Raw genomic sequence first — 27,168 nt, forward strand, 5'->3', positions numbered from 1 at the left:
AAAAGATAAGTAGTTATCATGTGGTTAAAAATTCATAGGAAAATTCAAATGAAACAGGGCACAATATTGCATCAAAAGCCAATGACTCTTGATGCTTTTCAAAGTATTACTCAAGAAAAACTCAGGGATAGGGAGATGAAGTGGAATTACTCAAAGCAACATGGTAGACTGACAGAAGGGCCAGGAATTGAAATCAAACATTCCAACTTCTAATCCAATACACATACTTACTAGATATTATTTCTACCCCATAATGGTAAACTGAAAGCACTGACAGAAGAGTTAGAACTAATGAGAGTAAAACAAATAAACAAAAATCCCTCCCAGTTGTAATTCAAGAGGCTTCTCAGAAAGCCTTTGCATGAGTGAGAACATATCCCTTTCTGTTCCAGAAATTTAACATATAAGAATCTGCTTTATCTTCAAAAAGAATAACTGCCATGGGACCATTGATTTCACTTATGGTCCTGAAAATGCAGAATTCCTCCAATAAACTCAGTGGTATTAACCCACATAGATCTAGACACAAGATCAGAAGTTAGGTGATGAGGTTTCACATGGGTAGACACCATAGCTACAGTATGGGCAATGCATGGAGCACAGAAAGAATTTCCAAAACTCATCATGTTTCCAAAACTACTAGAAAAAGAAAGAGGAAAGTGCCCTCAAAATTAAAAAAAAAAGGAAAAGGAAGCCACTGTTTTAAGCTGCAGAATTATACTGAAGTTGAGTTATATTTTATTTCATTAAAATATATTTTAAAAACATACCGTGTAAAAGAATCAGGATTCTCAATAATTTATTATTTACATTAGCAAATTCTGTTTGACCGTTATTCTATAGTTATAAATCAAAAGTCTGCAGAAGGGGATTGTGTCAGCTTCTTCGGGACCAAGCAAGCCCTTTTACCAAGAAACCAGTCCGAAATGCATTCCTTCCCTTTTTGATCCCTTCAAACCCATGTCTGCAATCAGATCGCAAAAACCTCAACAAAAGTTCGTGTTGTTGAGTGTTGAGCCCTCCCAGTGAGAGCCGGGATTTCAGAACGCTCCACATGAGAGAGACCCCGAGGAGATTTTCACGTGTCACTCCTCAGTAGTCAGGAGGCTGCAGGGTCCAACCCCGCTCTTGCTCCCACTGTCCTACCTCTGCTGAAATCCATGGCATTACAGGACAAGAAAGCCTGTACCCGGCCCCGCATTCAGATCTTGGAAAGCCAGACAGACTCCTTGAGCCAGGCTGGCAGGGGAGAGAGCTTTTTTCCTGCCACTGTAGACACACTGTAGCTTATCGTTCTTTTTCCAGTCCAAACACAGTGACGTAAATCTCATTGTCTTCCTCCCCATCCTCTGGGGAGAAATATGCATAGGGAATTATTTCTCTGATGTAAACAACTGTAAGCACCATTCACATTGGCTGGTCCACATGAAAAAAAAAACATATCCAAGTGCCTGTCATAACCTTGATCGTTCTTAGCAGGGGGCCTCTCAGCTTTCCCATCAGCTTTCCAGATCTCTGAAATCACACGGGTACCCAAACATCATGCAGAGTCCACTGCAATGCCAGCTGCTGTCTGCTTTACTCTTCCAGGAAAGAGTAGTTGCCTCTTCCGTGAATATATAAAACCCCATGATTAAAAGAAGAAAAGCAGTCAGCTCATGTGCTCTGTTTCCTGGAGGCACTCAATGGTGTTTCTGACATCTCGTGTAAGGCACCAGTCGTCTGGTAGCTGCGCAAAAAGTGACCCACGAGACCTCCATTAAGCAACCACGGAGGGAACTGACAAAATTCAGCTGGTTTGCTTGCCTTGTCGCTTATGTAGCATAAAAAGTGTGGTCACGCCATCTGGGGAAGTTTCTGGTGGTATTCTAAAAGAGGAAGCCTCAACTTTTTCTGCAAGCCAAGGAGCATGGGTGAGAGCACAGTACAGCACAAGTTTCCCATGGCTGTGTCAAAGTGGCAGCTCCCACAGACGTCGCAGAGATTTCCTTGAGCCCCAAGAGGCCTCTGCTGCCTTGCTTTCACAGAAAATGAGTTTGTTGTCAACAGCGAAGCAGTTATCTCCTTACAAGATGTCTCCACAACACACAACGGGAGGGCCAGACTACAAAACCAGCTTTGTGGCGTACTTGCTGCAACTTCTCTGCTGTTGGTCTTGCCTGCACAGCCTTATTCACAGAGATGCAACGCCAGAGATAGCAGAGCCTGTGGATGAAGAGATCGGCTGGATAATGGCTGACTGAGTCACCGAGCAGCCTCAGTCCAGAATATCAGTCTCAAATGGGACCAGGTGGTAGTATGTCAAATTGGTGACATAAGCTGTTGGATCATCACTGTCTTCTAGCTCTGAAGTAAAGTCACTAACACTTTCAAACCTAAGGAGAAAAAACAAACAAAACCAAACAAAAAGAATAACAACAACAAAAGGCATTAAGTCAGTCATGTTCTTTTAGAAAATCAAAGTCGAAGGAATTGAAAGTACTGAGGGAGAGGGAAAAGGCTAGGATATCTGAAGACTGACACCTGAAAATTTTGAGAAAAGACATTTGTGAGGGGACTACTTGGAAAAAGGGCTTCAGGTAAGAATGCTTCTGCTGGCACTGCAAGTTAAATTTCTGAGTAAATGTAACTTGTGGACTTGCTTCACACTAGAGCAGTGTTGCAGAAGAAGTATTTCTAATGCTGGGTTGCAGCTTCAGGTTTGTGAAGCTTGGTTTGAAAGACAAAGATCTAGAGTTCCAATGCTTTCTTCCAAAGCTTGAGTATCTCACCCCCTCTCCTGGTAGCCTGAAACTTGAATTAATACTAGAAGTTGTCAAGGAAGGTCCATGCAGATCAACTATGAATCATGAAGCTATAGCTTCTCTGGCATCAGTCTACGTGTCATTATGCTAGTGTAATCTACTGGAGGCATCAGCAATGGCATCTACTGTCACTTTCGTAAAACAAGATTCAACACTTCCTAGAGAGAGATGAGTAGTAAATGGAAACCACTGCTCTCCATGTCCTTAAATAAATAGAAAGCCTGCTTCTTTATAACCTATGGAAATGAATGGACCAAAGAATTTGCTCTCAGTAAAACAGGATGGCTATCGCCCCTTAAAACTCTACTAGCACACAGCTGTGCAGCAGACAAGGAGAGCAAGCTCTCATCACTCTAGATAGTCTTCAGTAAAAGGGATTTCTATGACTTCTCTCTAGTATGACTCTGACTCTTCACAGCACTTGTCATTGTAATACCTGAACGCCATATCCCACAACACCTGGCTATCACATTGTATTTAAGGTGAGATGGGTCAAAAACGTTAATTTGTTTTCATGTCCCAGGGCTCCCCTCCTGTGAAGGAATGAACAATGTCCTGGGACATATAATTTCTTGTCAGGCAATTCTGGATACATCTATGATGTGATTTTTATGATTCTAGAAGAGCTTTCATTGTGGTGTGGAAAAATTTTCACAAAAGTACTCAGACCTGATCCCATGTACACCCCCGCCTTCCCACACCCATGTGTATTTGAATAAACCATAGGTCAATAAGAACCATGGTGCATGCAAGCAAATCATCTTGTCACCCCTGACTTTCAAAGCTACTAGTGAGGAAGGAAGGAAGCAGCAAGTCAGCTCTGGAAGAGTGAATCATGTAGCTGAGATCCACATCCTTCCATTTTGTTCTCACAGCATGTGGCAGAGACAGAAAATGCCTCAGTTCCCACACAAGAATGGAAAGGAAACTGCCTTTGTTTCCCATCTGAACTTGGACTCTCACCCTTCCACTTCACAAGTACCTTCTCTGGGTTTGGTTTTTATACGAGGCCAAATCTCTAACACAAATAGGAAACAATGACTACAGTGTCCTTCCTCCAGATGCCTGCTGTCCTCCCCATGGCACGAGACTTAGGCTTTGACAAGAAGAGAACATCCAAGTATACAGAGATTCCCAAATTTAGTTTCACTGATTTTGGTATTTTCCTTTCCACTTCTTGACTCCTGTGTTAAAACCTGAACTTCTGCAAGGATTACCCACTGTCTCACACCTGCTCCCAGAGTCAGAAGGCATCAACTCATTAAAACCCACACTTTACTCAGTTACACATGTTCCCATTCCAAGGAGGCTTGAATTTATGCAGTAAGAAAACATTTTGCTTCTTCCAGACAACCTAGAAGTTAAAGGCAGTCACTGCAGGCCAAGGATTAAATCTCATCTCTGTTTAAGCAAAGGACTTGCAGAACTGTCAGGTTTCTTTTTCTCATACACTGTCTTTAATATTTTGAAAGAACTTGCATTCATTCTGATAGAGTGAGAAAAAAAAAGAAATAGAAACTGAAAAATTGCACAAGATGGAAAAAGAAATCCTAACCTAGTTCTGACTACAGGACAAATCTCTAACACCTTTTCAGGCTGGCATACTTCAGCTCTCTGAATAGCAGATAAACAGCTGAAGTTTTGGGTTAAAACTGCATCTCACCTACACATGAACCAGTTGGACTAATGAGGCTACTGCAGACATCACTCTAACCTCACCCTAGAGAGCCCTAAGAATCAGGCATTTCACAGGACCTAAAGAAGAGTGGGAGGGTAAACAAGCAGATAAATCTCCCACTCCCATCGCTCCCCAAAACTTCCTCTAGAAGCACCACAGGTTATTGGATAGCATGGTCTATACATCGTGCAATGCATGGACACTGTTCTGTCTTTTCCACGCTCCTACGTGGTCCTTCTCACCTCTTCATCAATGATGAGGACCACAATTCTTTTGAACAGAAGCTCATGGATTTTCTCCTGCAGTGCTGTTGCTATGCTCTTTACTTAGAATGAAACTGAGACTGAACTTTGAATGTTTATTACCCTCATTCCCCTACTCCCTCTGGGCTATTTTCTTGTCTGTATGTGTGGGAACATGTGCAGAAGGGAGTTGACTTGGTATCTTGTGAACACTTTGCAGATCACGTTGTGCTGTCTTACGGACTGTTAGTGATCCAGAAACAACAGATTATGAAATACCAGTGGGGCAGACAGAATGAACAAAGCAGAAGAGGAATCAAAGAGGTTATCCAGATTCTGCTCTCCTTCTCTTGTCAATTGTATTAAACTAGATTACTACGAGTGGAAGGCCCCCCAGATGTTGTGGTTCTTCACCCTCACTAATAGGGTACTACAAGCAGCATGTGACTATTGGGATTCATATGCTGTGGTTATGCAGAAAGCTTTCCTGGCCACCAAAAAGGAAGTGTGGGCACAGGTTTGCAAAGCATGGCTCTAGAATGCTCATATGAAACCAAACCAAATAAACCAGGACTGTTTAACTACAGCTAGCAGCTGTATAGGACACCCAACAGCTAAAATGCTCTTGTGCTGTTACCAACAGGCCTTTTTCCCCAAATAAACTCTTCAAGCTACTATGGACATGCAGACGCCTAAACGCCCAAACTGCTGCCCTTCCTATTTTTTCCCCAAAGTACATTGACAGACACATGGCTCTTCACAAAGTCCTACTTCTTGTGCTGTAAGACAACCTTCTTGACCATTTTAGCCTCAGTTAATTCATTAGAGTTGCTGCTAACATTCTCCAGGAAGAAAAAGAAACAAGGTACATAGAAGTTAATGGCTTGGATGGGTGTACTCTTCACTAGGTAAAAAAAATGGCTGGATTGCTGGGCCCAGAGGGTTGTGGTCAATGGAGTTAAATCCATCTGGCAGCCAGTCAGAAGTGGTGTTCCCCAGGGCTCAGTATTGGGGCGAGTTCTGTTTAATCTCTTTATCAATGATCTGCATGAGAGGATTGAGTGCACCTGCAACAAATTTGCAGACGACACCAAGTTGGACAGGAGTCTTGATCTGCTGGAGGGTAGGAAGTCTTTGCAGAGGGATCTGGACCAGCTGGATTGATGGCCTGAGGCCAATGGTATGAGGTTCAACAAGGCCATATGCCAGGTCCTGCACTTGGGTCACAACAACCCCAGGCACTGCTACAGGCTCAGGGAAGAGTGGCTGGAAAGCTGCCTGGTGGAAGAGGACCTGGGGGTGTTGGTTGACAGCCAACTGAACATGAGCCAGCAGTGTGCCCAGGTGGCCAAAAAGACCAACAGCATCCTGGCTTGTATCAGCAATAGTGTGGCCAGCAGGACTAGGGAAGTGATCGTTCCCCTGTACTCGGCGCTGGTGAGGCCACACCTTGAATCCTGTGTTCGGTTTTGGGCCCCTCAAGACAAGAAAGACATTGAGGTGCTGAAGAGAGTTCAGAGAAGGGCAACAAAGCTGGTGAGGGGTCTGGAGTACAAGTCTGATGAGAAGCGGCTGAGGGAACTGGGGCTGTTTAGCCTGGAGAAAAGGAGGTTGAGGGGAGACCCAATTGCTGTCTACAACTACCTGAAAGGAGGTTGTAGCATGGAGGGTGTTGGTCTGTTCTCTCAAGTATGATAGGATAAGAGGAAATGGCCTCAGGTTGTCCCAGGGGAGGTTTAGATTGGATATTAGGAAAAATTTTTTAATGGAAAGGGTTGTGAGGCATTGGAACAGGCTGCCCAGGGAAGTGGTTGAGTCACCAACCCCGGAGGTGATTAAAAGATGTGTAGACGTGGCTCTTAGTGACATGGTTTAGTGGTAGACTTAGCAGCATTAGGTTTACTTGATGTTAGGTTGGACTCAATGATCTTAAGGGTCTTTTCCAACCTTAATGATTCTATGAGTCTATGATGCTTCTCATTAACTCACAGGAGTAACCTCAATGTAAACATGGTGTGAGACAACAGTCTAGCTCCTCTCATCACCTTATGTACAAACAGTAGCTGAACAGATCTCTGACTATCTAAGAGTAAAAAGCATAGGGGAAGTATTTGTTTTTCCTGTCAAGAGTAGGATTTCATTTTCTTAGAAAAATTCTGTATCTAATTTCTGTATCTAATGCTGCTTTTGCATCACCACACATGAAAGTCTGTTCGATTGGCTGCAAGATGCTTCTGACAGTAGTAGCACCATCTTGAAAAATGCACATCTAGTACTGGAGTGAATGTGCCAAAAGGGCAGCATATCCAATGCCTAGACTCTGCTGCTGGCCTAAAATACAGAAGTGCAGAAAGTCCTGGCAGGGACAAGCCCTTCCGTAACAAAAAGAAAGTATAATTTTGAGTGCATTTATTGACAACCTCTCCTTTCAAAAGGACTGCAGAGTATTCCAAGATCCATGCATAAAAGGACTATGCCACATGGATGCTCGGCACACCGGCTTCATCACATTTTGCAAAAGTATGGTGTACTGCCAAATAAAATTACAGAGAAAACGAAGGAAGAAGCAAGCAACTACTTCAGAACAACAGAGTAAGCAAGTCCAACTCGAAAAAATGCTGTAGTTTCTTCTGAAACAAGAGTGCGACATTTCAGCTGGTGGATCGCTGGGTAGGTAACACTGCTGGCTGTAACAGCTAACCAGTGCAGCAGGACCTCAGGGAATGAATGTTACCTGCTGAAGCTTCAAGTGCTTCTCTCCAAAAAGTACACATTTGCTTTGCAAAATGTCTGATTCAAGTACATCAGCAGCCAAAACACAGAAGTCATATAGACTTTAATGTCGCTGAAAGAAAAAACTTCCAATCCGAAAATATACAAGTCCACAAGGAATTAATTCTGATTTCAGAACAGAAAACACAAATCCCAAAACACAAGTCCAATTTTACAGAGACCAAAAAGGAACTGCAAAGGTTTTTGAAAGATTTGAAACCTTCCCTTCTGGGCTACTAACCTGCATTTGAAGCAACAGTATAGAAAACTTCTGCTTTTAAAAAAAGTTCAATTCTTACAAAACAGCTGTGCTACACAAGTGCTATTATCACATAACTATTACTTCTCAGCTATAGAATACAGCTACAGGATGGGCAAATTTAGGGCACCATGTAAAACAGGCATTTAAAATGTATTAACTTTTTGACTCTTGATTTAACTTCTTCCAGGGAAGTTAAAACACAAATGCACCAAGCCAGGCTGTTATCCTGGATTTGTTTATTCCACAACAGTTCCTGGGAAATTATGCATACCGTACAGTTTTTATTATATTTGTATTTTCAGGTCTTAATAGTCTCCAACTTCAATGGGATGACAAATGATGACAGTTTCTGATCCCAGACCAGCAAGTTTTGCTTGGGCTGCAGAAGATTTTTAAAATCAAAACTATATATATTTTTTTAAATCAACATTTTTTTAAAATCATCAAAATAAGGCAGGAAAAGGCTTTCTTTGGTTATTTGCTCCTATTATTTGTCACTCCTGCTACTAAAGAGTGATATGACTACGATCACCGTAATTTCCAGACATTTGCCTTACAGAATTACCTCCAGTGTGTCTCTTTACTCTCATTAATACAACCTTACAAGCCTAAATGCTGTTAGCAAGGTCAAGGTTCAAAACACTAAGTGATAAGTGAATAGAAAGACGTCAAGAAATCAGATGAGAGCCAGAGATACACTCCAGCACCTGACAAAAGTCTTGTCAACCTCTAAACCATTCCACTGACTGGCAATGATCACATTTCAGATGTGGCAAGACAGCGCTGCATTCAAACATAAAGCCTCCATAAGGCTTTTTGTATTCTGTTTCCATCATTTTAATTGTTTTAATGAAAAAGTAGGTCAATGTATCTCATTAAAAATATTTAAATGCTTCACTACCTGAAGCTCATTGAGAAATCAATCACCTGCTATGACATAAATCTGTAGGAACAGATTTCCGTCAACACCCATCTATCAATACAGTTACTGGCCTAAGACCTGCATGAAAGCTCTTCTGGTTACAGGTCTCTGACCCCAGAATCTTACATGCATTAGGAGGTAGAATTTATAAATAACACTAGTCTAACTTCCTTCTCCCCTAATGAAATCCATGTGCTTCACCAAGTCCCAGCATGCTGCAGCACCAGAGGGATGTGTTCCTCTCCTCTGGGGATGGTGTTTTGCTTCTCAAATAAAGCATACCCTTCCTAGCAGGATATTCCATTTGTAAGGATGTTTGGGTTTCCAAGTTTGGGCTCAAATCAGCTCTCATCACTGTCATGAGAGAAAGAAAACTCCTCTATTCTCACCTGGCAGGACCCCATGACAACTACAGCTTTTTTTCATACACAGGGGGCTAAGCTCCTTGGGGTCAATCATTCTCACTGACAGCCATTTGATCCATTTTAATAGAAAGAGCTGTGAAGCGTTTGCAATCACACTCCGTAATCTTTAACCAGTCAGAATGACAACTGTACCAGCCTTGCTCCTAGACAGAGGATAACATTTTGGTAAGGGGAAAAAAAAGCTACAGTTTATCCAAAGCTGACAGCATTACTCCTGCACAAAGTGCACTTACAAGTGTTCTGCTGAATCTACATCCAGGTGCTTCTCTTTTCCATTGGGTATACTGTGGTCAATGACTATTGTTTCGGTGTTGGCTAAACAAAACCCATTTGATCGCATGATTTCTGTCAGGAAAAGAAAGAAAAACAAGATGAAAACACACACACACAAAAAATCTGGAAAACAACTGCATATCATATGGAATTGACATGGTTACGAACTGGGATGTGTGTGTGACATTGAAAATCTGTCCAAGAAAGAAGGAATGAAGAATTGGTTTCGCAGCTTCTTACCTCTGCAAACCGCCAGTGGTTAAGCAATTTTATTCACATAATCTGTTCATGATATGCAGTGTGTGAAGCAAGGCCCAATTTCAGCCCTGTTATTACCAGTGGTAAAATCCTTGTCACCGTTAAGCAGAATGGCAGCACAGATAGCTGTTGCAACCTACCACTACCAAAACATAACTGTATTTTGCCTAGATAATCCCAGTCTTAAGCAAGTTAAGCAAAACCCAAAAAGACAAGAAAAAGGAAATTAAAAGAGACCTTCCAAGTTGATTCAACTAACATCTTTAAGGAAAGTAAAACAATACCATCTTCTGCGCTGCCCTCAGCTCTCCAGAGACAGGAGAAAGAAGAGAGAGAATTTTATGATGTGTACATTTACATGTTCCTACATTAAGGAAAAGCCAAACCTCAGATATTTTTTATTGAAAAAGTAATCTTTGACTTTTTTACTGTAACAGACCTTAGCAGAATTTGTTTAGGGGTGGTAAAAACACTGAATCCCTGCAGAATCACACTTCACTCATGACTCACCTTGAACCAACATTGTACTGCAGAATAAGATTTACACCATAAATTCAAATTTGATTTTCATGTAAGAGGGCAGCCCTTTGTTTCTTCCCTATCACCTACCCCTCTGGACAGGACCACATGGGGGATAGTTTGGTTTTTTTCAGAGAATACAAACCACTTTTGCCTGCTTTTGTAAGTCTGCAAGCCATGTAAAAACCTGCATTATGACTGACCTGAGTGCTGCAGCGTTTCCCCAGTGTCCTTGACACGACCAAAGAGTTATAGCATCTCACTGCTGTGTGAACTGCTTTAAATGTTAGCCTTTACTGCCATCTACTGACAATACTGCCAGACACTGAAACCACTTCCAGTGTGCAACATTCTGATGAGGCAAATATCAATTATAATCAAATCTCCACCTATGTTCTTAGACTCTTCGCAGCAATCAATTAAATGATAAATCTAATTACCACAAGATGTTTTCTAATAGCTGCACAGGTAGGAAAAACCTTTTTTCAATTAATTAAGTATTACTCATCTCTACCACAATTAATTTAGAATTAAAACCAAACTTTATTCAGCTAACATGGTTTCCACAGCTCCTTTACAGAGAGGCTGGCAGGAGGGTTCCCTTTGCTGCTGGCCTCTGTCCATCAGCCAGGCATTCCCGCTCTGAATTTAGATTCATCCTGATCATCTTCTTCTCTCTGTTGTACCCACCATGTGACACACTGAGTCACGCACACACAGAGTAAGTTTGTCCTAAGGGGGTACACACCCTCATAAAAATTATATGAAACCTTTCCAAACAGCAAAAAGCCCCAACCTAAAGCAATGCTACGGTTTCTAACCAATGCAATTCCAAATGCATTTAGTCTTGATATTTGCCTTTTTGCAAAAAGAACAAGCTATCACTGACAGCAGCCACCCTTTGAAACATTTTCACAGCACATACTTTGGGCATCCTTCACTTCATAATGAGCAGGTGCTAGGACCCATTTCGCAGCTTGGTCCCACGGAGTAGCAACATATTTCAGAAAAAAACAGGGAATATGTTCTCAAAGGTCAATGCTGAGAATACATCTTAGTGTTCAGGAGCAAAGCCAGTAACCACATTCAGTCTTTGAAAGATGACTAATGTTGGGAACATAAACATGAGGAATTTCACCTGAGGCCTCCACGTTGACTCAAGACGTCATCCAAACCTTCCTGGCCACAGAGGGGGCATAACACACACATGTTGGCTCCTGTCTCTGGCTCCCAGAAAGCCAGATCTGTGTTACCCCACTTTGCAGCATGACCCTGGGGACTCTTCTTTGCAGTCCCCATGCCACACTGCAGCCTGGGCTGGGGGCTCCACAAGGCACCAACCCAGACAGGCTGGCAAGACCATGCTTCTCACTGAGGTTCTGTATGATGCTGTACCTGTCTAAAGAGTTATTGGTGGACTCGTAGACCATTTACCACTTAATTAATAGAATGTTTATTTAACAGAGGACTAGTTCACTTAGAATCAATTACAAAAGGTCTACCTTGTGTATAAGATCAGTCCTTAAGACACACTGTTTACACTTTTAGCATGTTGACATGCTGACTGGCCATTAACTGATATACCGCTAGTACCTAAGAAAACCGATACCAGTTTAATGCTAAACACTTCGTGTAACTTGATGGACTATGTAGTATTTTACTTTATTTCACTATCTGAAATAAACTCTTCTGGTAGCACAAAAGCAGCAGTTGCCATTAGGCTCAAACAAAATGTTTCAGTATGGATATATAAAACCAGGCATATCAAAAGTTCACAAACTTTTTAACAATGGTCAGTAGCAGATGAAGAGGGGAAAGGCTGAAAGAATAGACAAGGATAGAGTGATATGCTCTCCACTTTACACACCAGCATCTGTGCTTTAGAAGCTTCCTATGTCCCCACCTGTGATAGGTCTCAATGCTTTTCCTCCCCTTGCTTGTCTAATTCCTTTTTGAAGTCATTTATACTTTCAGTTCTACCATATTCTATGACAATAAATTCCACTGCATAACTGTTCTCCGTATGGCAACAAAACAATATCATAATCTTTCTTTTGTTTGTTTAAAGCCTGTTTTCTGTTAACATTACTGGAAAACCTATAGTTCTCATTTCAATAGAAATACAGGGTAATTGACCTCCTTCTATTCACAGCTTTGTAGACTTCCACCATAACGCCACTCTGTCATCTGTTCTCAAAGTTGAAGTGTCCTTCTTTATTCAACCTTTTTCTTAGAGAAGCTATTCAACAATTTGAATCCTTGTCCTTTATTTGTATGGTTATGTCCTTTCTAAGATAGAGAGACCAGAATTGCACACACTGTATTCAAGATAGGATTGTGCTCCTTTCTTCTGTTCTCCTCTCCTTTCCTAATAATATTTAATATTCTCAACGCTGGTTTTGCTCACCACTTGGCACTGAGCTTACAGTTTCACAAAACTGTATAAATAGCCTCAAAAACTCCTTCCTAAGTGGTAACAGCACTATCATATGTGATGATAGCGATGACTGCATTTTCCTCACATCCACTTCTTTGCATTTATCAGCTTTCAGTTTCACCTGTCACTTTATTGCCTGCATGCATATTGCACAGTATGTCGAGGCTAATTATATGTCTTTATTATAAAGCGGACGATGGAGAACTATCTTTTGAATTGCTGAGGGAGAAAGAATAAGGGGAACAGCAAATAATGTCATTTTCATTCTGTAATTCCTGTGTCAACTGTAGGAAGCTAACCACTCTTACCTGATATTTTAACTGGACTTTGAAAGCTTGGCTGAATTTTATGGACATTGTCATTTTTTAGAACTTGGTCCAAAGGAGATCTCTCAAAGAATGTGAGGACAACTTCAGATCTTGAATACTTAAAAAGAGAAGAAGAAACAGACATCTGTTTTTTACCAGTAGTTTGCTTTGTCCCTTTCCCCTTTCCACCCCTTCATAGTACAACAGAAAGACTTATTACAAGGAGCAGCTTGGAGATATCATTACACAGTTATGGCACTCAGCACTTCTCCAAGATACCAAAAAAACTTGCTGTTTCTTTGAGAGTTTGGCAAAGCCCATCGCTTTCTAATCTGCATGAGAGTGCATGTCACCATGAAGGAGGAGTCAAGATGGGCTAAATGTGAAATTTGGCTTACTTACTTTCCAGGGCATGTTTATAATAGTCTTCAGGAGCTTTTCCACTTCATTAAGTCTGGCTTCTATATCATGGGCTTCTTTTATTGTGATGAGCCCTAGAAACAAAGTAAACAGATCGTGAGCATAGACAAAAGCACGCCTTCATGTGTACATATGCTTCAGTAGCCAAAAGCAGCTGCTCCAGAAGATGAGGAACAACCTTAAACATCATGCCTCCCAGAAATGTCTTCTAAGCCACACTGATCATAAAACTGAGGTGGGTGTAGTTACCAGCAGAGTTACAAGTCTGACACAAAATCAGCTGTTTATGATCATATTTAGGAGTTGCAAGACAAGCAGAAGCAGAACCACCTACTCCTTCACCCACAGTTTCACTACACAGCATTCCCAGCAGTGATAATCAGCCTGTTTTCTGCTTCCAAGAACCATGATTCATCCTTTTTTTTTGACAATAAAAAGCAAAAGAAAACTCACGAAAACAAAACCCACAACCCACAGATAAGAGGAAAAAACTAAACACAAGCTAAACAAAAGGCTTTGAGGTCAGTCTTGTATTTCTCTGAATGTAAGCTCCTGTGAGCAGTCCCAGGAAGATTTCTCAGTATCATGTTCTTCAAGTGTAAGACAAATTTTTGATTTTTTTTTTTTAATAATCACTGAATTATCACAGTTCTGCAGAAGGGATTAAAATGGAAATTTTGCTGTCCAGTGTCCAGAATGATGCATTACAATGCTTCTAATTTTGAATTGCTCAGTATGGGGATCTTCAACTGTAACACCATATTTCATATATATAACATGCAAGGCATGTGTAAATACCCCCTCCTCTAGCAGACTTAGGGAAATATAGCACAGGTTATATGCATGTACAGGGAATATGAGAAGTAAACCCTAAAATCTTGCATCCCTCTAGCAGTCCTTTTATTTCTGATCTTTGTAACATACTTTTTCTAACCCAATCATTGTTTTGGCCCTATAGATATGTGTTTTTTCAAAGGAGCACTATATACACATGAACATGAAATAACTAAGAGATAATTAAATTTAACAAGCTCTGCTGATAAAAACAAACAAACAAAAAAGCCACAAAGCTGGAGCAGAAAAAGACCCAATAAATAAAAACTATCAAAACTAAAACTCTGTAAAGCAGTCTGTGAGAAAACACTTCAATATATTAAAATTGTGATAAATTAAGCACATCTCCATCTCATTTTTCAAAATGTAGAAAAAATGGCCATCAAACATGAACAGCACGGGGACAACATCCACAGTTTCAATCTGCATCAGAGCTTGTTATTTGTTACCAATGAGATCTGATCCCATACAAACTTTCCAGACAAAAGTATGACTTTGAAGCTGTCAGCTCTCCTCCAATTACAGTTCTAAATAAAGCAGAGATTGTCTCTGGTGCAACCAGGTTTACTAGAAGGTTGTCCCACAAAAGCAACCTGGTTGCATAAGCCTTTCTATTGCTCGACTGTCCCTCATCTTGCCTGTTTTGTCTGCATCGCTACCACCTCACCCCAGAGCAGAGCACACCAGGCATAGAAGTCAGCAGCATATCCTGCTTTGACTGACATATGCTACAGTCGGGTGGCTTTGCATGGAATTTCGCTAAAAGGCTATAAAGGTGAATTAACTCATCTGCATGGGTCCGCAGACTACGTGTTAGCTGGGTTGTGCTTGACGTTACAGACCTGAATGGCAGACGAGCACCCTTCATCTTGCTAACTACTGGGTGTGAGCAGGCCTGGGTGGATCTGCTTTGCCCCTCCACAAATATGTTCCCATCCCACATCTGAACCAAGCTCAAACCTTTCAAAATAAAGGGTTTTCATCTTCCCTAAAAAAAACGCTGCCAATGGCCCCACAGCTCAGACACCCCAATTTGTGATGTTAGAAACATGCTGTTGCCCTGCTGTAGCCCACATCAGAGAAAACCAAGGTAGCCACCATGGTGCTGGCTACCATGAGGTGCCTCCACTTCTCCTGCTGGTCTTGTTCCTGTCTACGTAAATACTGACACATTCAGAGCAGAGATGGCCGGACTGCAGCTCCCACCTCGTAGGCAAACACCTCATCGCTGAACCACTGGATGTGGCATTCAGCTGCTCGCTCTCAAATCCGCCACCAACCTCAGACCCTTTCCCAAGTAAGCATTCACTGTCAAAATTAGTATTTTCCCAGGAAAAGGGATACTTTCAAATAAAGACATTCAGGCCAGAGGAAAAACAAACAAACCAAAAAATACCACCTCATCAGCAACACTGAGCATTTGTTCTGTGAGGAAAATCAGTCGAATAGTTAGGATTTTCCCTCATTAGTAATCAGAGAAAGCATCTGCAATCCTACACGGCCTTTTTATGCTTCAGCAAGAGAAGTCAGATACAGCCATCAGCCTGTCACACTGTCACAGATCACCCAGTGGGAGGTTTTACAGCTTCTTGCATCTACCAGGAATTTCCAGCCCGGGTATATTCGTCCTTCCAGCTCTTGGAAAGGCACCAGCCACGCAAACCCATGCTCCAACTTGGAAACTGGCACAGACGACTTGTAACATCTGACATTATAAAAGCTGTTCCTTAGTGAAGCTTTTAGTAATATTAAAACCAAAAGGCAGACAGTGTAGGAAGGAAAGTAAGTGACACATCTGCCTGGACAGCTTCCTATATATGTGCTTAATGGTTACAGATGCACAGCTTTGGGGTGTAAAGCTGCTGACCTTACTTGAATCCTCCACACAGGAAATAAAGTTTGGCTGGGCTAAAGCCTTCCTTTCCATATGCCTACTGCCCAAATACATAGAAATTACTTGACTGGCTATATATATTGAACCCTGCAATTTCTTCTGCAATAGCCACAAAGTTTGTAAGGCCCTCATTTACCTTAACTCTACGAGTCTGTTTTTAGGAGTTACCAGATGCCCTCATGGTTTTCTTGTTCATCACAGCCTCTGATCCCAAAACCCGAGGGACTGCTTACAACCCCACAGCCATGCTACATGGAGCGAGGCACTGACTGCCAAGCAGCCGGGAGGAGTGGGGGCCCCACTGCCTCCTTTGCTCCCTTTCAGCACTTGCTGACTGGCTGCTGTCATCAACTACAGCACATCCGTGCATGAGAAACGCTGCGGTTTCATGAGGTGAAGCCTCCGCTGGTGGCAACGCTGGTTTAAGGTGCTTTCACTCTCCCCTGTAACTCATTTCCTCTCCCACGCCGCCATACAGGGCTGCCTCTGCTTTGCCAGCACAATTAGGTGAGCGGCAGGGAACACCTTGCTCTTGTCAAAGGCTTCACCTCAGGAAACCCCAGCCTTCACAGAAGAAGCAAGAGGCCGCAGGCTGGGATGCCACATGCAAGCTCCTTTCTCACCCAGACACTATACTGAGTTTTAGCAGGAATCGGGACTTGTAGAAAGAAGGGTCACAGAACTGCACCCAAGTTTTCCACCTCTATTTTTCATTTTGTGGGTGTTTCTCACCCATTTGTCTTTTTTTTTTTTTTTCCCTTTTGTTCAGAAGCTTTGGTGAGGCAAATAAAAAAAATGTTAAAAAAATAAAAAAATAAAAAAAAAAAAGGTAAAAGGACAGACTGGTGTAGAATCTCCAGATGCTGGAAACGCCTGAACAAACAGAGAGACACACATGCCAGCTGACTCTGCAGACAGAGCCCAGCACTTACACCATTCATTAACCCTGACACAAATGCACCACCAGCTGGATGCAGCTGAAGTGCACGGGACTCGCTGGCCACGTATGCAGCATCCATACTGCAGCTACAGCCTGCCCTGAGGCTGTTGTCTCTCTGCCCACAGACCATAAATACATGCCCGTCTTTCCATCTGGGACTTCTAGACCCCAAGAATCCTTATTCAGACAGTTTGCTATAAAATAAAAATAAGACACCAGTAAAGCAACCAGTAGCCTGGAAACAGTTGTGTCTTCTTTCACTTGTTCAGTCATGCAACAGAGAGGAGCTCAGAGCTGGGAAATCTCTTAGTGAGGTCATGGTGAAAGGCTGTTCTCATGCCTTTTCCTCTGCGCTGGCCCCTGCCTGACTGCTAATGGAAAACATGTGCAAACTCTTCACAGGAAAACTTTGCTCTCTGTCTTGTTACCCGAACTGTGCTTAGACAATTAACTATCATTTCAAGTGATTTAAATGCTATGAACACCTATGTTTACAGGGCTGGAGGTAAACTGGAACTCCACTGGCTCCTTGTTTACCACAAACCCTGTTGCCAAATACCACAAACCTCTAAGGTTTCTTCACCCTGCACACAGGGGAGCTCACATGCTGGGTGACAGGAGGGACGATACAGGCACACCTCCTAACCCAGGGTGGCACTCACCTGTACCTGGGATATGTGCTTTTAGCAGGGTTTTTCTGTGTGCACAACCCCCGTGGGCAGCGATCTCCTTTTAAGAAAGGAGGAGGCAACCCCTTTGACATCTTTTCTGCCCCTTCCCAGACCAAAAGCCCCAAGCAGACTCCTTAAGACTGGATAAAAAGGATTTGCCTGCAGTTTGAGACCACGGGTACGTAGCAACTTTACGCATAGCAACACACCTTTGGAAAGAAACACAGCCCAAACAGCACCTGGGGTCTGCAGCATCCTGCCTGCCCTGGGACCCCGGTGCCGGAGCAGCTGAAGGAGGTTGAATGAGCAGGCCAGCAGCTTTGTACCCGGCACGCTGGCTCATGGCATGGGAGGGGGCCCAGGGCTGCAAAGCAGCAGGAAACGAGCTCAGCGGAGGAGGAGAAGGAGCAGGAAGCCAATTCCTGATGTCAACACGCAAGCCTTGGTAGGCCTGTCCTATTACTGCCACATGAGCCAACAAATCTGAGACTAACAATATTTTGACAACCGCAGATAACACGCTGCATGATTCTACCAAACAAAGTGGGACAGGAATTGCAGCATGTGCTCCAGAGGTCATAATGGAATCACTATGTAGTCCTGACTATTGGTGTCCACATTGTCTCACCAATTCTCCACTGCCTTTCAAGGAAGAGTGAGTTCATGCCTAAGTCAAGTGTGTCTCATTCCATCTCTCAGTGATGGCACAGAGAAGTCTGTTTTTCTGGAGATGTGTTGCTATGTACAAGTCACTGTGTGTACCTGATCTCAAACTGTGGGCAAGCCCTGTTTCTTCAATTTTAAGGACTCCACTTCAGGTTTGTGGTCAGGAGAGGAACAAAGAATGTCCAAGAGATCTCCTGCTTTCTCAAAATCAGTTTCATATGTAAAGGAGGTTGAGCAGGAGCAGAAGCCAAAGTGTACTTTCTGACAACGTGTGCAAGACGGAATGGTGATACTCCTAAATGCTGTGTATTTTAGTAGGTACATGAAGATTAAAATATTGCATTGAGCCCTCCTCACCTAATCTTCTCTCCATCCCCTATAGGAAGACTGCAGAGTAGATATCAATGTGAAAAAAAGAAGCAGCAAATAAATCCAAGGAGAAATCTTACTGTGTTCTGTTAACCCACACTACAGGAAAGATTTAAGGCCTATAGATTCAGATCTTGAGCCCATCCTTATCTCTTTGGACAAGCCCATGAGCAGCAGCTAGGGATTTCAGATATTTAGCGAAGACACATGAGCTGTCTTGTACAGAAGACTGCTACTCTGCTCTCTCTCCCGACCAGTCTGTATGGCTTCAACAGTTACAGTATTAATTAACATGTAGTGCTCAATCTTTTTTATCTTTTACCCTCATTCTTCCTTCTTTCCCTCGGATATGTTCTAACCCATGAGAACACATACAACTCAGGATGCAGATGGGGCAATAGTAGGAGGGCCACAGTCACAAGAGGAGGTGTACAAAAGCACAGAATAATATCCAGTGGAAGAGATTTCAGGCAGTCATTTGGTTCATCCAAAGAAAGACCAAGTCCAAAGTCAGACCACACTGCTAATCTGTCATGTCACCATGTCAAGGTGACTTCTGAATATCCCTGAGGACTGATATTCAACAGAATCATGCAGGAACTGAAGCTACTCAGCTGTGATGTGGACCAGGGCTGAGAGGTGGCAACTCAGCCCAATGATTTCTGCTGTTTTCCTCCTTTGCACTGCTTCCCATTTTCTCTCTCTGGTGGACTCAGTACCACTTAAGCTGGCATCTTTCCATGCTTCACAGTCATGTTGCCTCTTCCCCATCAGCAGCTGCCCTGGTAACATTCCTCCTCCTTGCAGACACACATTCCCTGAGCCTCACTGCCTGGGAACCATGGCATTATCCATCTTAGACTGGACTTTGAGGAGGCCAAACGAGCTCCCACTTACAGCTGTCTCCTCTCTGATAGAGGAGAATAGAATATAAGGTTGTTAGAAGGACAAAGGAATACTTAGTGGTATGTAAGGGCAGGAATTTTTTTTTTAAAAATGCAGATGGGAAAGCTTGTTAAACACAATATTTCTTCAATAACTCTGTAGAAATAACACCACAGGAATGCTTTAAGTCCAAAGACTTGATAAGATCCAGAGAAGGGGAGATAATTACAGGCAGTTAGGGATATCATATCTCCAATTATTAGAGACCAGGACTGTCACTTTTCTGTTCTCTGCCAGTTATTTATGCTGTCTTCTGCAGCATCTGGTTCTCATCACTAGGGACAGAATCCCAGAGCTGGCTACAGCACTGGTCTGGCTTAGGCTGGCAGCTCTGGCAACCCATCTTTGATGCCTCTTGCCTAACTCTACAACACCCCTCTCTTGGGGCAGACACGCTTACCCCTTCCCCTCATGGGGAAATTCATCCATCTCAGATTATAAGAGTCACTACAGTATTTAAAGCCTGTATTATTATTTATGCAATATCACTGATGTGATCCATCTTGGTGTTATTACTCAGGGAGCAGCTAAAAGGATATGATGGAGTTGAAAAGAGGAGTGCAGGGGGTGGATTTTTAAAATGTGTTACATGTTATGCTGCCCTTATTAAACCTGACATTGAGGAACAAAATAGGGACAGGTTTTTTAAGGGGTGTGAGTACACAAAGGGCATGTAACTCACTCCGTACTTTTAGAAGTCCCACCAGGTAGCAAAGAGCATATTGAAAATACAGATACAGAAAGACAGAAAGCTTCCAAAACCCTGCCTGCACTGCACACACCTAGCTCTGACACAGGCTATTTCTTCTTTTGCAGCTCATATGCAGATGTAAAAATGTGGTCAAAGTTCTATCCAAACAACTATCCAAATGAACTCCCCCAGAGCAGGGCTTGTGACTGTGACCACCTGAGGACCCTGGCACACTCAAATAGCCACGCAAAGCAAGGAGGCAAGTTAGAAGCTGAGAAGTCCAGATCCTCCAGCTGATGGATTTTCCACACATGTATTATTAGTTATGGGATCTCCCAGGACCTCTGAAGGGAAGACGGCACGTCCTGGTGACAGAACTCAGCAGACCAGCTTTCCCCCAGAGCTCCCTGTCTTGATGCCTGATGAGCCACACGAAACAAAAAGATGTCAAAGAAGCACGAGATAAAAGCGAGCAAACCAGTCAAAGTGTGATGAAAAATGCAAGCTGCTACAACCATTTTTAGCACTGGTTTCTTATCAGGTGAGAACTGTCATGAAAAAACAACCTCATTTCCATTCCATGCCACCAAAAGCCTCTCAGACACATTGCCTCCATCCATCACAAAATAAGCAACTTGTGCCTAGCTTTATAATGACACAGCAAGCTTCCGTTATCTCCATCATTACCGATGAACCATGAAATTCAGCTAATAGAAAACAAACCCAGAAGCCCCAAACTTAATTTTGGTTATACAGAGCTGCTAGAGCCTGATAACTAAGAGCTGCATCCTTTGTCTGCAAGACAGAAGCTCTGAGAAAGCTTCACTAATGAAGTGTTGACAATGTCAACAATGAAAAGAGCACAATAGATGCAGTGTATTTATCTGCATTGTCAAAGCACTGAAACAGCTGCTGTCTGTGGAAACCACTATGCTGCTTCTGTAGAACTCCCTCTTCCCGTAAATCACACTCCCAGATGGTCTCGTAAACAACAACACCACTATCATGCAGTATATAGAAAATGGTAAGTTGCGAATGCAACATTTGCAAGCAAACATGATGTTCCTGGGCCAGCTCTTCAGGAATTGCTTTCTGCTTTGTGCAAGTCCTTCCAAGGGCAGCCCTGGAGGAGCTTCCCATGTGTTTCCTGGTGCACAGACACTTGGACATGGAAAACAGCCCATCACCTGCATCCTGCATGAGGCAGCCATGCCAGGGGTGAGCACAAGCCTCAGAGCTAGACCTCAGCGTTAGTCATTTGGGAGGGACTGCTCAGGCTCTGCTGCAGGTGAAGTGACTACCTCTACGCTACAAGGCAAGCTACAGATGCAAAGTTTCTACAGGAAATCTCCACCACTACTGGAGAACTTGTGCGGATGGACAGAGGCTGAGTACCAGAAAGGCAGAAGGGAAAAGTTCTGGAGAGCCACAGATAACCACGGATGGCAGCAAGCTGGTGAGGGAAATCTGGGGGCAATGAAAACGAACAGAAAGCAGCTCAGGGGAAGCAACTCAAAGAAGCAGAGAGAAAATAACAGTAAAAAAAAAAAAAAAAAAAAAAACCAACAACAACAACAAAAAAAAAAAAAAAAAAAAAAAAAAAACCAAAAAAACCAAAACAACAAAACTGTAAGACTGAATAGAGTTTCTGACTTGACAGCTCATTGTGACAGAGCAGGACCAGGCACGACACATAGGTGTGATACAGTGACATGAGAAGAGCATCTGAGCCCCTGTTCTGATGACAAAGGTGACAAAACAGAGGCAGAGAAGGATTGCCAGAAACCACCCTGCCACTGCAAGGGCAAAACAAATCCCAGCTTTGAAAGGCTGCTAACACGTTCTTCTGGCACCCTGGTCCAGCACTTCAGGGGCCGATCCTGCCCACACTGAAGTCAGAGGCAGGTGTCTGACTGCTGACTGCACTGAAGATGGATTGAGTTCTGGGACGAATCTTAGATTAAAACCTCTCAGAAGTAATACTTAGAGAAAAGCGGGGCGGGGGGGGGGGGAAGAGAAGAGTACTTTTCCAGGTTTATACTTCACTTCCAGTGTCTATTGGGTCTCTTGCAGCTATTTCTAAATCATCAGTTTTAAGTCAGTTTCTAAGTCCATAGTGCAGTCTTTCTCATGAAGACTGATTTAAATACAAAAGCTGTTTAGTTTGCATATAGAAACAGACAGTTTAGTGACATTAGGCCATTTTCTGGCTCTCTTATGTGTGGACTAGCCCATGTTTTTCTGTGATCCTCTTTTGTGCACTTGCCTAGAGCAAGGGATGGGCACATCTCAGACACAAATAAAATACTAGCAAGTTACTGGTAACATCACAGTGAATCATATTTAGTCACCCTGCAGGTATGCACATATCTAACCCTGTTTACCAGCTTACCAGTAAGATGCCTTTTGTTGTTGAATGTCCTTGGCCCTTAACATCATAGCACACTCCAGATGCAGAGAATGCACTTTGCCACATGTGCATATTAGTTATCAAAGACAAGGCCAGATTGTGTGAATGCCATACTCCCCCCTGGGACCTCCCCTCTTCTCATATCGAATAAAGGGTGAGATGAACAACCATGGTGGAAAACCATACCTCACATCCTCTCCTCTGTCATCTCAAAGCACTCAGCAGCTCCAACACATACAGAGAGGGAAAGCATTGTGGAAGTCAGTCCAAGGGGATGAGGGGCGAAGAAAGGAAGAGAGAGGATGGTTTGCTGTTGCTGAGCAAGAAAAGGGGCACACTCCTCCTCAGCATGAGCTGTTTGCTGAAATCAGCAATAATGGTAACAACCAACTCTTTCTAATATTGCTGATGTTTAAAAAAAAAAATAAATCTTCTTTTAAAAAGTTAATAACATCAAATAGCTCGAGCTCAACTATATCCCTTAAAAGTAACGTTCTGCAGCTTGACTGAGCTGTAGGATAATGTTAGTCCTTTTAATGCTACTTAGGCAAATCTGTAGGGACTTTGGAGTCCTTCAATGAAACGCAGATTTGGTCTGCAACACTTTACCACTTCCTCCAGATAAAAGGCACAGCTACTATTCACCTTATTTCAGAAAGGCTAAGATAAACACACACACATATACAGACTCACATACATATGCACGCACATTTGTTTGTATATAAAAATACTCACACACAAATGTATACGACTAGCATACACAAAAGTGTGCTTTTTTCAGGTGTTTTTGTTGGGTTTAATATGTTGAGCTTCACTGGAGGCAGCAGTGCCTACAGTGCCTACAGTGCCTTTAAACAGGACATTAAGAAACCATGCTCACCCCCAGAGTTTTATAAAGACCAGACATGTCCCATGCAATCTGTTCTTACATCCAAAGCTTTGCATCAGTGTCACTTAGTTAAGAGAGATTTTTATCTTTCAGTTTTGTGAAGTTACACAAGCTTGTGGGCAGTCACTTTAAAATGCTGGTATGATGAAGTGTTCTCTATGCAGAGAAGCATGCTCTGCAAAGTAATTTTCTTTAGAGCAGGAGCAGCATAATTTTAAACAGAGTATTACTGAAATTGTGAAGTGCACTGTGATTGCTTAGAAACTATTCCTCATTTTTATTCTGTCTCTGTTGCAAAGTAAACCCCCACTCACTCACCAAGCTGAAAAGATCATGGTCTGCTTATATTGGGTTTCGATTTTTTAAATCCTGGCCTGATGCTTTGCTCATTCCCAATTCTACTGCAGTCAGTATGCCTTTTCCTGAGATAAGGGTAAGTGAAGGTTGCTGGCTCCAGGTCTTAGGCAGGAATTGAGTGTTGCAGGCTGAGGATGCTTACTCTTTCTCAGCTGTTCATGCACTAACGGTGTATGTTACCTGGGACTGTCAAGTAAAGCCAGTGCATGGGACTATAATCCCATCTGGCTCCAAGTGCACAAGTGATGCTTCAGAGAGATGTGAAAACAGTTTAATATTTTGCAAAAGCTCTGGCAGGTCTTCAGACAGAAGAGGAACCACCCTCACTTGAGAGAGGCATTGAGGAATGAGAATGGCTTTAGAACATGCAGGAGATCCTGTCCCTGAAGTGAGGGAGGGAGGACACTGTGATGGGCAAAAGGCCAGGGCCAGCATGGATCGAGTCTGTCTGTGGCCAGGGCCAGCACACATCCCAGTCCAGCTCACAAGAACTCTTCAGAGCACCACGCAGCCAACAAGTACAAGGACTACCAGCACCCTGGGAAGTCAAATTTTAGTCACAGTGACTCTGGGAGGCGCTGTGCCCTACAGGCCACAGGCAGGCTTGCTACCTGGCATCCTCAAAAGCTGGGGCCCAGGTGCCATATACACTTACAGGCCGTGTTACTTAGAATTTACTGCCGCTCAGCACTACTAAAAATCACCCGCAATGGATAAGACATGTTCACAACATTTTAGATCCTTGATCAGCAACCTAATAATGTGAGACACCGTATAAGCACACTGTGTCAGGCACACAGCAGGGCTGAAAGGTGGGGGTGTAGCGATCTGCAGCAACAGCCAGAGGACTCCCCCGTTCCCAGCCCGCACCCAAGCTGGGGGGACAGCCGCCCTCGGGCACCCAGCTCCCGCAAGCATCTCCCAGCCCGCAGCCCGGGGCGGACAGCAAGGGGCTGCCGGGGCTGCCGGGCTGCGCCCATCCCCGCCGTCTGCAGAGGGCACTCGGGGCCTGCGAGTGGCGGCGGAGCTGCCCCGGCGCCGGCGGGACCGAGCGGCCACCTCCCGGCAGCGGGAAGGGGAAGAGCCCGGAGCCAGGGGACATTGGCCGGGGAGCGGGCTCTGGTTCCCGCTGCCGAGGGGGAAAGAAGAAGAGGGAAAGATATAAGCACTTTTAAAGGAGGCACAACCCCCCCACCAGAGGTTAGGGATCAGGCAGGGCAGTAGAAAAACCCGTGTCTCACTTTAAACACCCGTCAGAAAACATCCTTGGTGAGTCAGCCCGGGAAGGACCTGCTGTCGCTGCCTCCCCTCCATGGGAAGAGAGCCCGCTGTCACACAGGTAGGGCGGAGAAATAAATGCGGTGGATTTACACTGGTATGCAGGGTGGAGAAACAGCCCCCACAATGGCAAAACGTAGACCCTCTGCAAGGGGGGGTCACACTAGCAAGGTGTGAGGCAAAGCAAGAGCAGGGGAGAGCTTCATTGAATCATTTCAGTTGAAAGAGACCCTCAGGATCGTCGAGTCCTTCCCTATCCTCTCACAGAGGAAAACATACACAAAATATTGGCTTCTTCCCATTTCTGTTCAATCAAATAATCTAACAACTGAGGAGACTGGAAGTTCTCCAGACACGTCCATTTTCAGATGAGCAGACTGGCCTGCACAACTCTGCACACTTGAAATATTTTCGAGTAAACACATAACTGTATCTAAAAAATACCCCAAAAGTTAAACAAATTAAAACCAACTCCCAAGAGAGCTTAACACGTACATGCGGCTTCTGTACAGAGAGGCCTGAGCATGGGTAACATCTCTCAAGTTGGGCTAATCCGCTTCAGAAACGAAAAGAGAAAACCCAGCTCTAACCACTGATGCAATTCCCCTGTTTTGCAGAAGTTATGCAAGGAATTATGCCAGCTCCCAGACTCGCTCGGTCCACTGGCAAGTGCTGCAGCCTCTTATTTTTTTCCGCTCTCCTTGTGGCAAACAACATACCAACATGCGGAGATTTCTCAGCTACAGCCCTTCTCCTGCCAACAACCCTCCCATCCCTCCCTCGGGAAGCCTCAGGGAGGCCGGAGGCAGCGGTGAAGGGCAGCGTGAACAGGGACCCCTTTGCCGCCCAGACCAGATCAGCCCGGAGCCCCTCTCCCCGCGGAGCTGCGGACAGCGGCGGGGCTGGGACCTCCCTCCTGCAGGAGCCCAGAGTCCGCGGCTCTCGCCCCAGCTCGGGCTGCGGGACAGCCCTTCACCCCCACCGTGTATTTACAAAAAAAAAACCAAACAAAAACCAAAACCGACAGAAATCAACAGCCCGGGCGGAGTTTCCGACCGCAAAACGCCCCCGCAGCTTCCCAGCCCCACCGCCCCGTCCGGTCGCATAGCGGCTCGGGCTCCTCACCCCTTCCCTCCGCCCGGGGGAACCGCCCGCCCCGCCACCGCCACCGCCATCCCGGGGGAAGCGGCAGCGGCTGAACGCCTGCCCGCCTGCCGCCCAGGGAGCGCCGCGCCCGCGGAGGCTGCTCAGACCTTGGAGCAAGGGGGAGCGGGACAGTTCGGGCCGGTCCTCAGGGAAGGAGTCAAGGAGCCGCTTGAAGAGGCGGCCGAGGTCGGAGTAGCTGCGGTGCAGGTAGAGGATGTTGCGGTCCGACCACTCGGTGCGAATCTCGTAAAACTCCTCTTCGTCGCCCCGCCGGCTGATGATGAGCCGACGGATCCCGTTCACCCAGCAGCCCCGCACGTACATGTTCACCAGCGAGGTGCCCTCAAACACGGCCGAGGCCATCCCGCCACCGCATCCCCCGCCGCCGGCGGAGGGCGAAGCGCAGCGCTCCGCGCCGCCGCGGCCAAGTTATGAGGAGGAGGAAGAGGAGGAGGAAGAAGAGAGAAGGGGGGTGCCACCCGCCTCACGGCCCCCCCTCTGGTCCGGCCCTGCCTTGCCCTGCCCGCCGGGGCTGAGCCGCCTCCCGGCGCTGGAGGGAGGGCTCGCCGGCGCCTCATAGACGGTGGCCCGCAGCGAGAGGACGGCCCAGGCACCCCAGTCTCTGCTCCGCTGAGCCCCCGGCACCGAGCAGGGCGGCTCTCACCCCCTCCCGGGGCGGGGAGCGGGGTGGCTCGGCCCCTTCTTCGCCGGCGCTGCAGGAAGGCAGAGCCCCTCCCGTCCACGGCGGGAGGGAGTGG

General features: G+C 44.6%; 1 protein-coding gene across 1 annotated transcript; it reads right to left on the minus strand.

Moving 5' to 3' along the window:
• Window positions 1–715: 715 nt before the first annotated feature.
• PXDC1 (PX domain containing 1) lies at window positions 716–27,168 on the minus strand. The gene is made up of 5 exons (XM_082043924.1): window positions 26,518–27,168; window positions 13,303–13,394; window positions 12,901–13,018; window positions 9,339–9,450; window positions 716–2,375 (listed from the first exon to the last, which is right to left on the minus strand). The coding sequence occupies exons 1-5, from the start codon at window positions 26,771–26,773 to the stop codon at window positions 2,258–2,260; spliced, it is 696 nt and encodes a 231-aa protein (XP_081900050.1). The 5' UTR covers window positions 26,774–27,168; the 3' UTR covers window positions 716–2,257.

Source organism: Streptopelia decaocto, assembly GCF_964273445.1.
Source record: "Streptopelia decaocto genome assembly, chromosome: 2".
NCBI lineage: Eukaryota > Metazoa > Chordata > Aves > Columbiformes > Columbidae > Streptopelia > Streptopelia decaocto.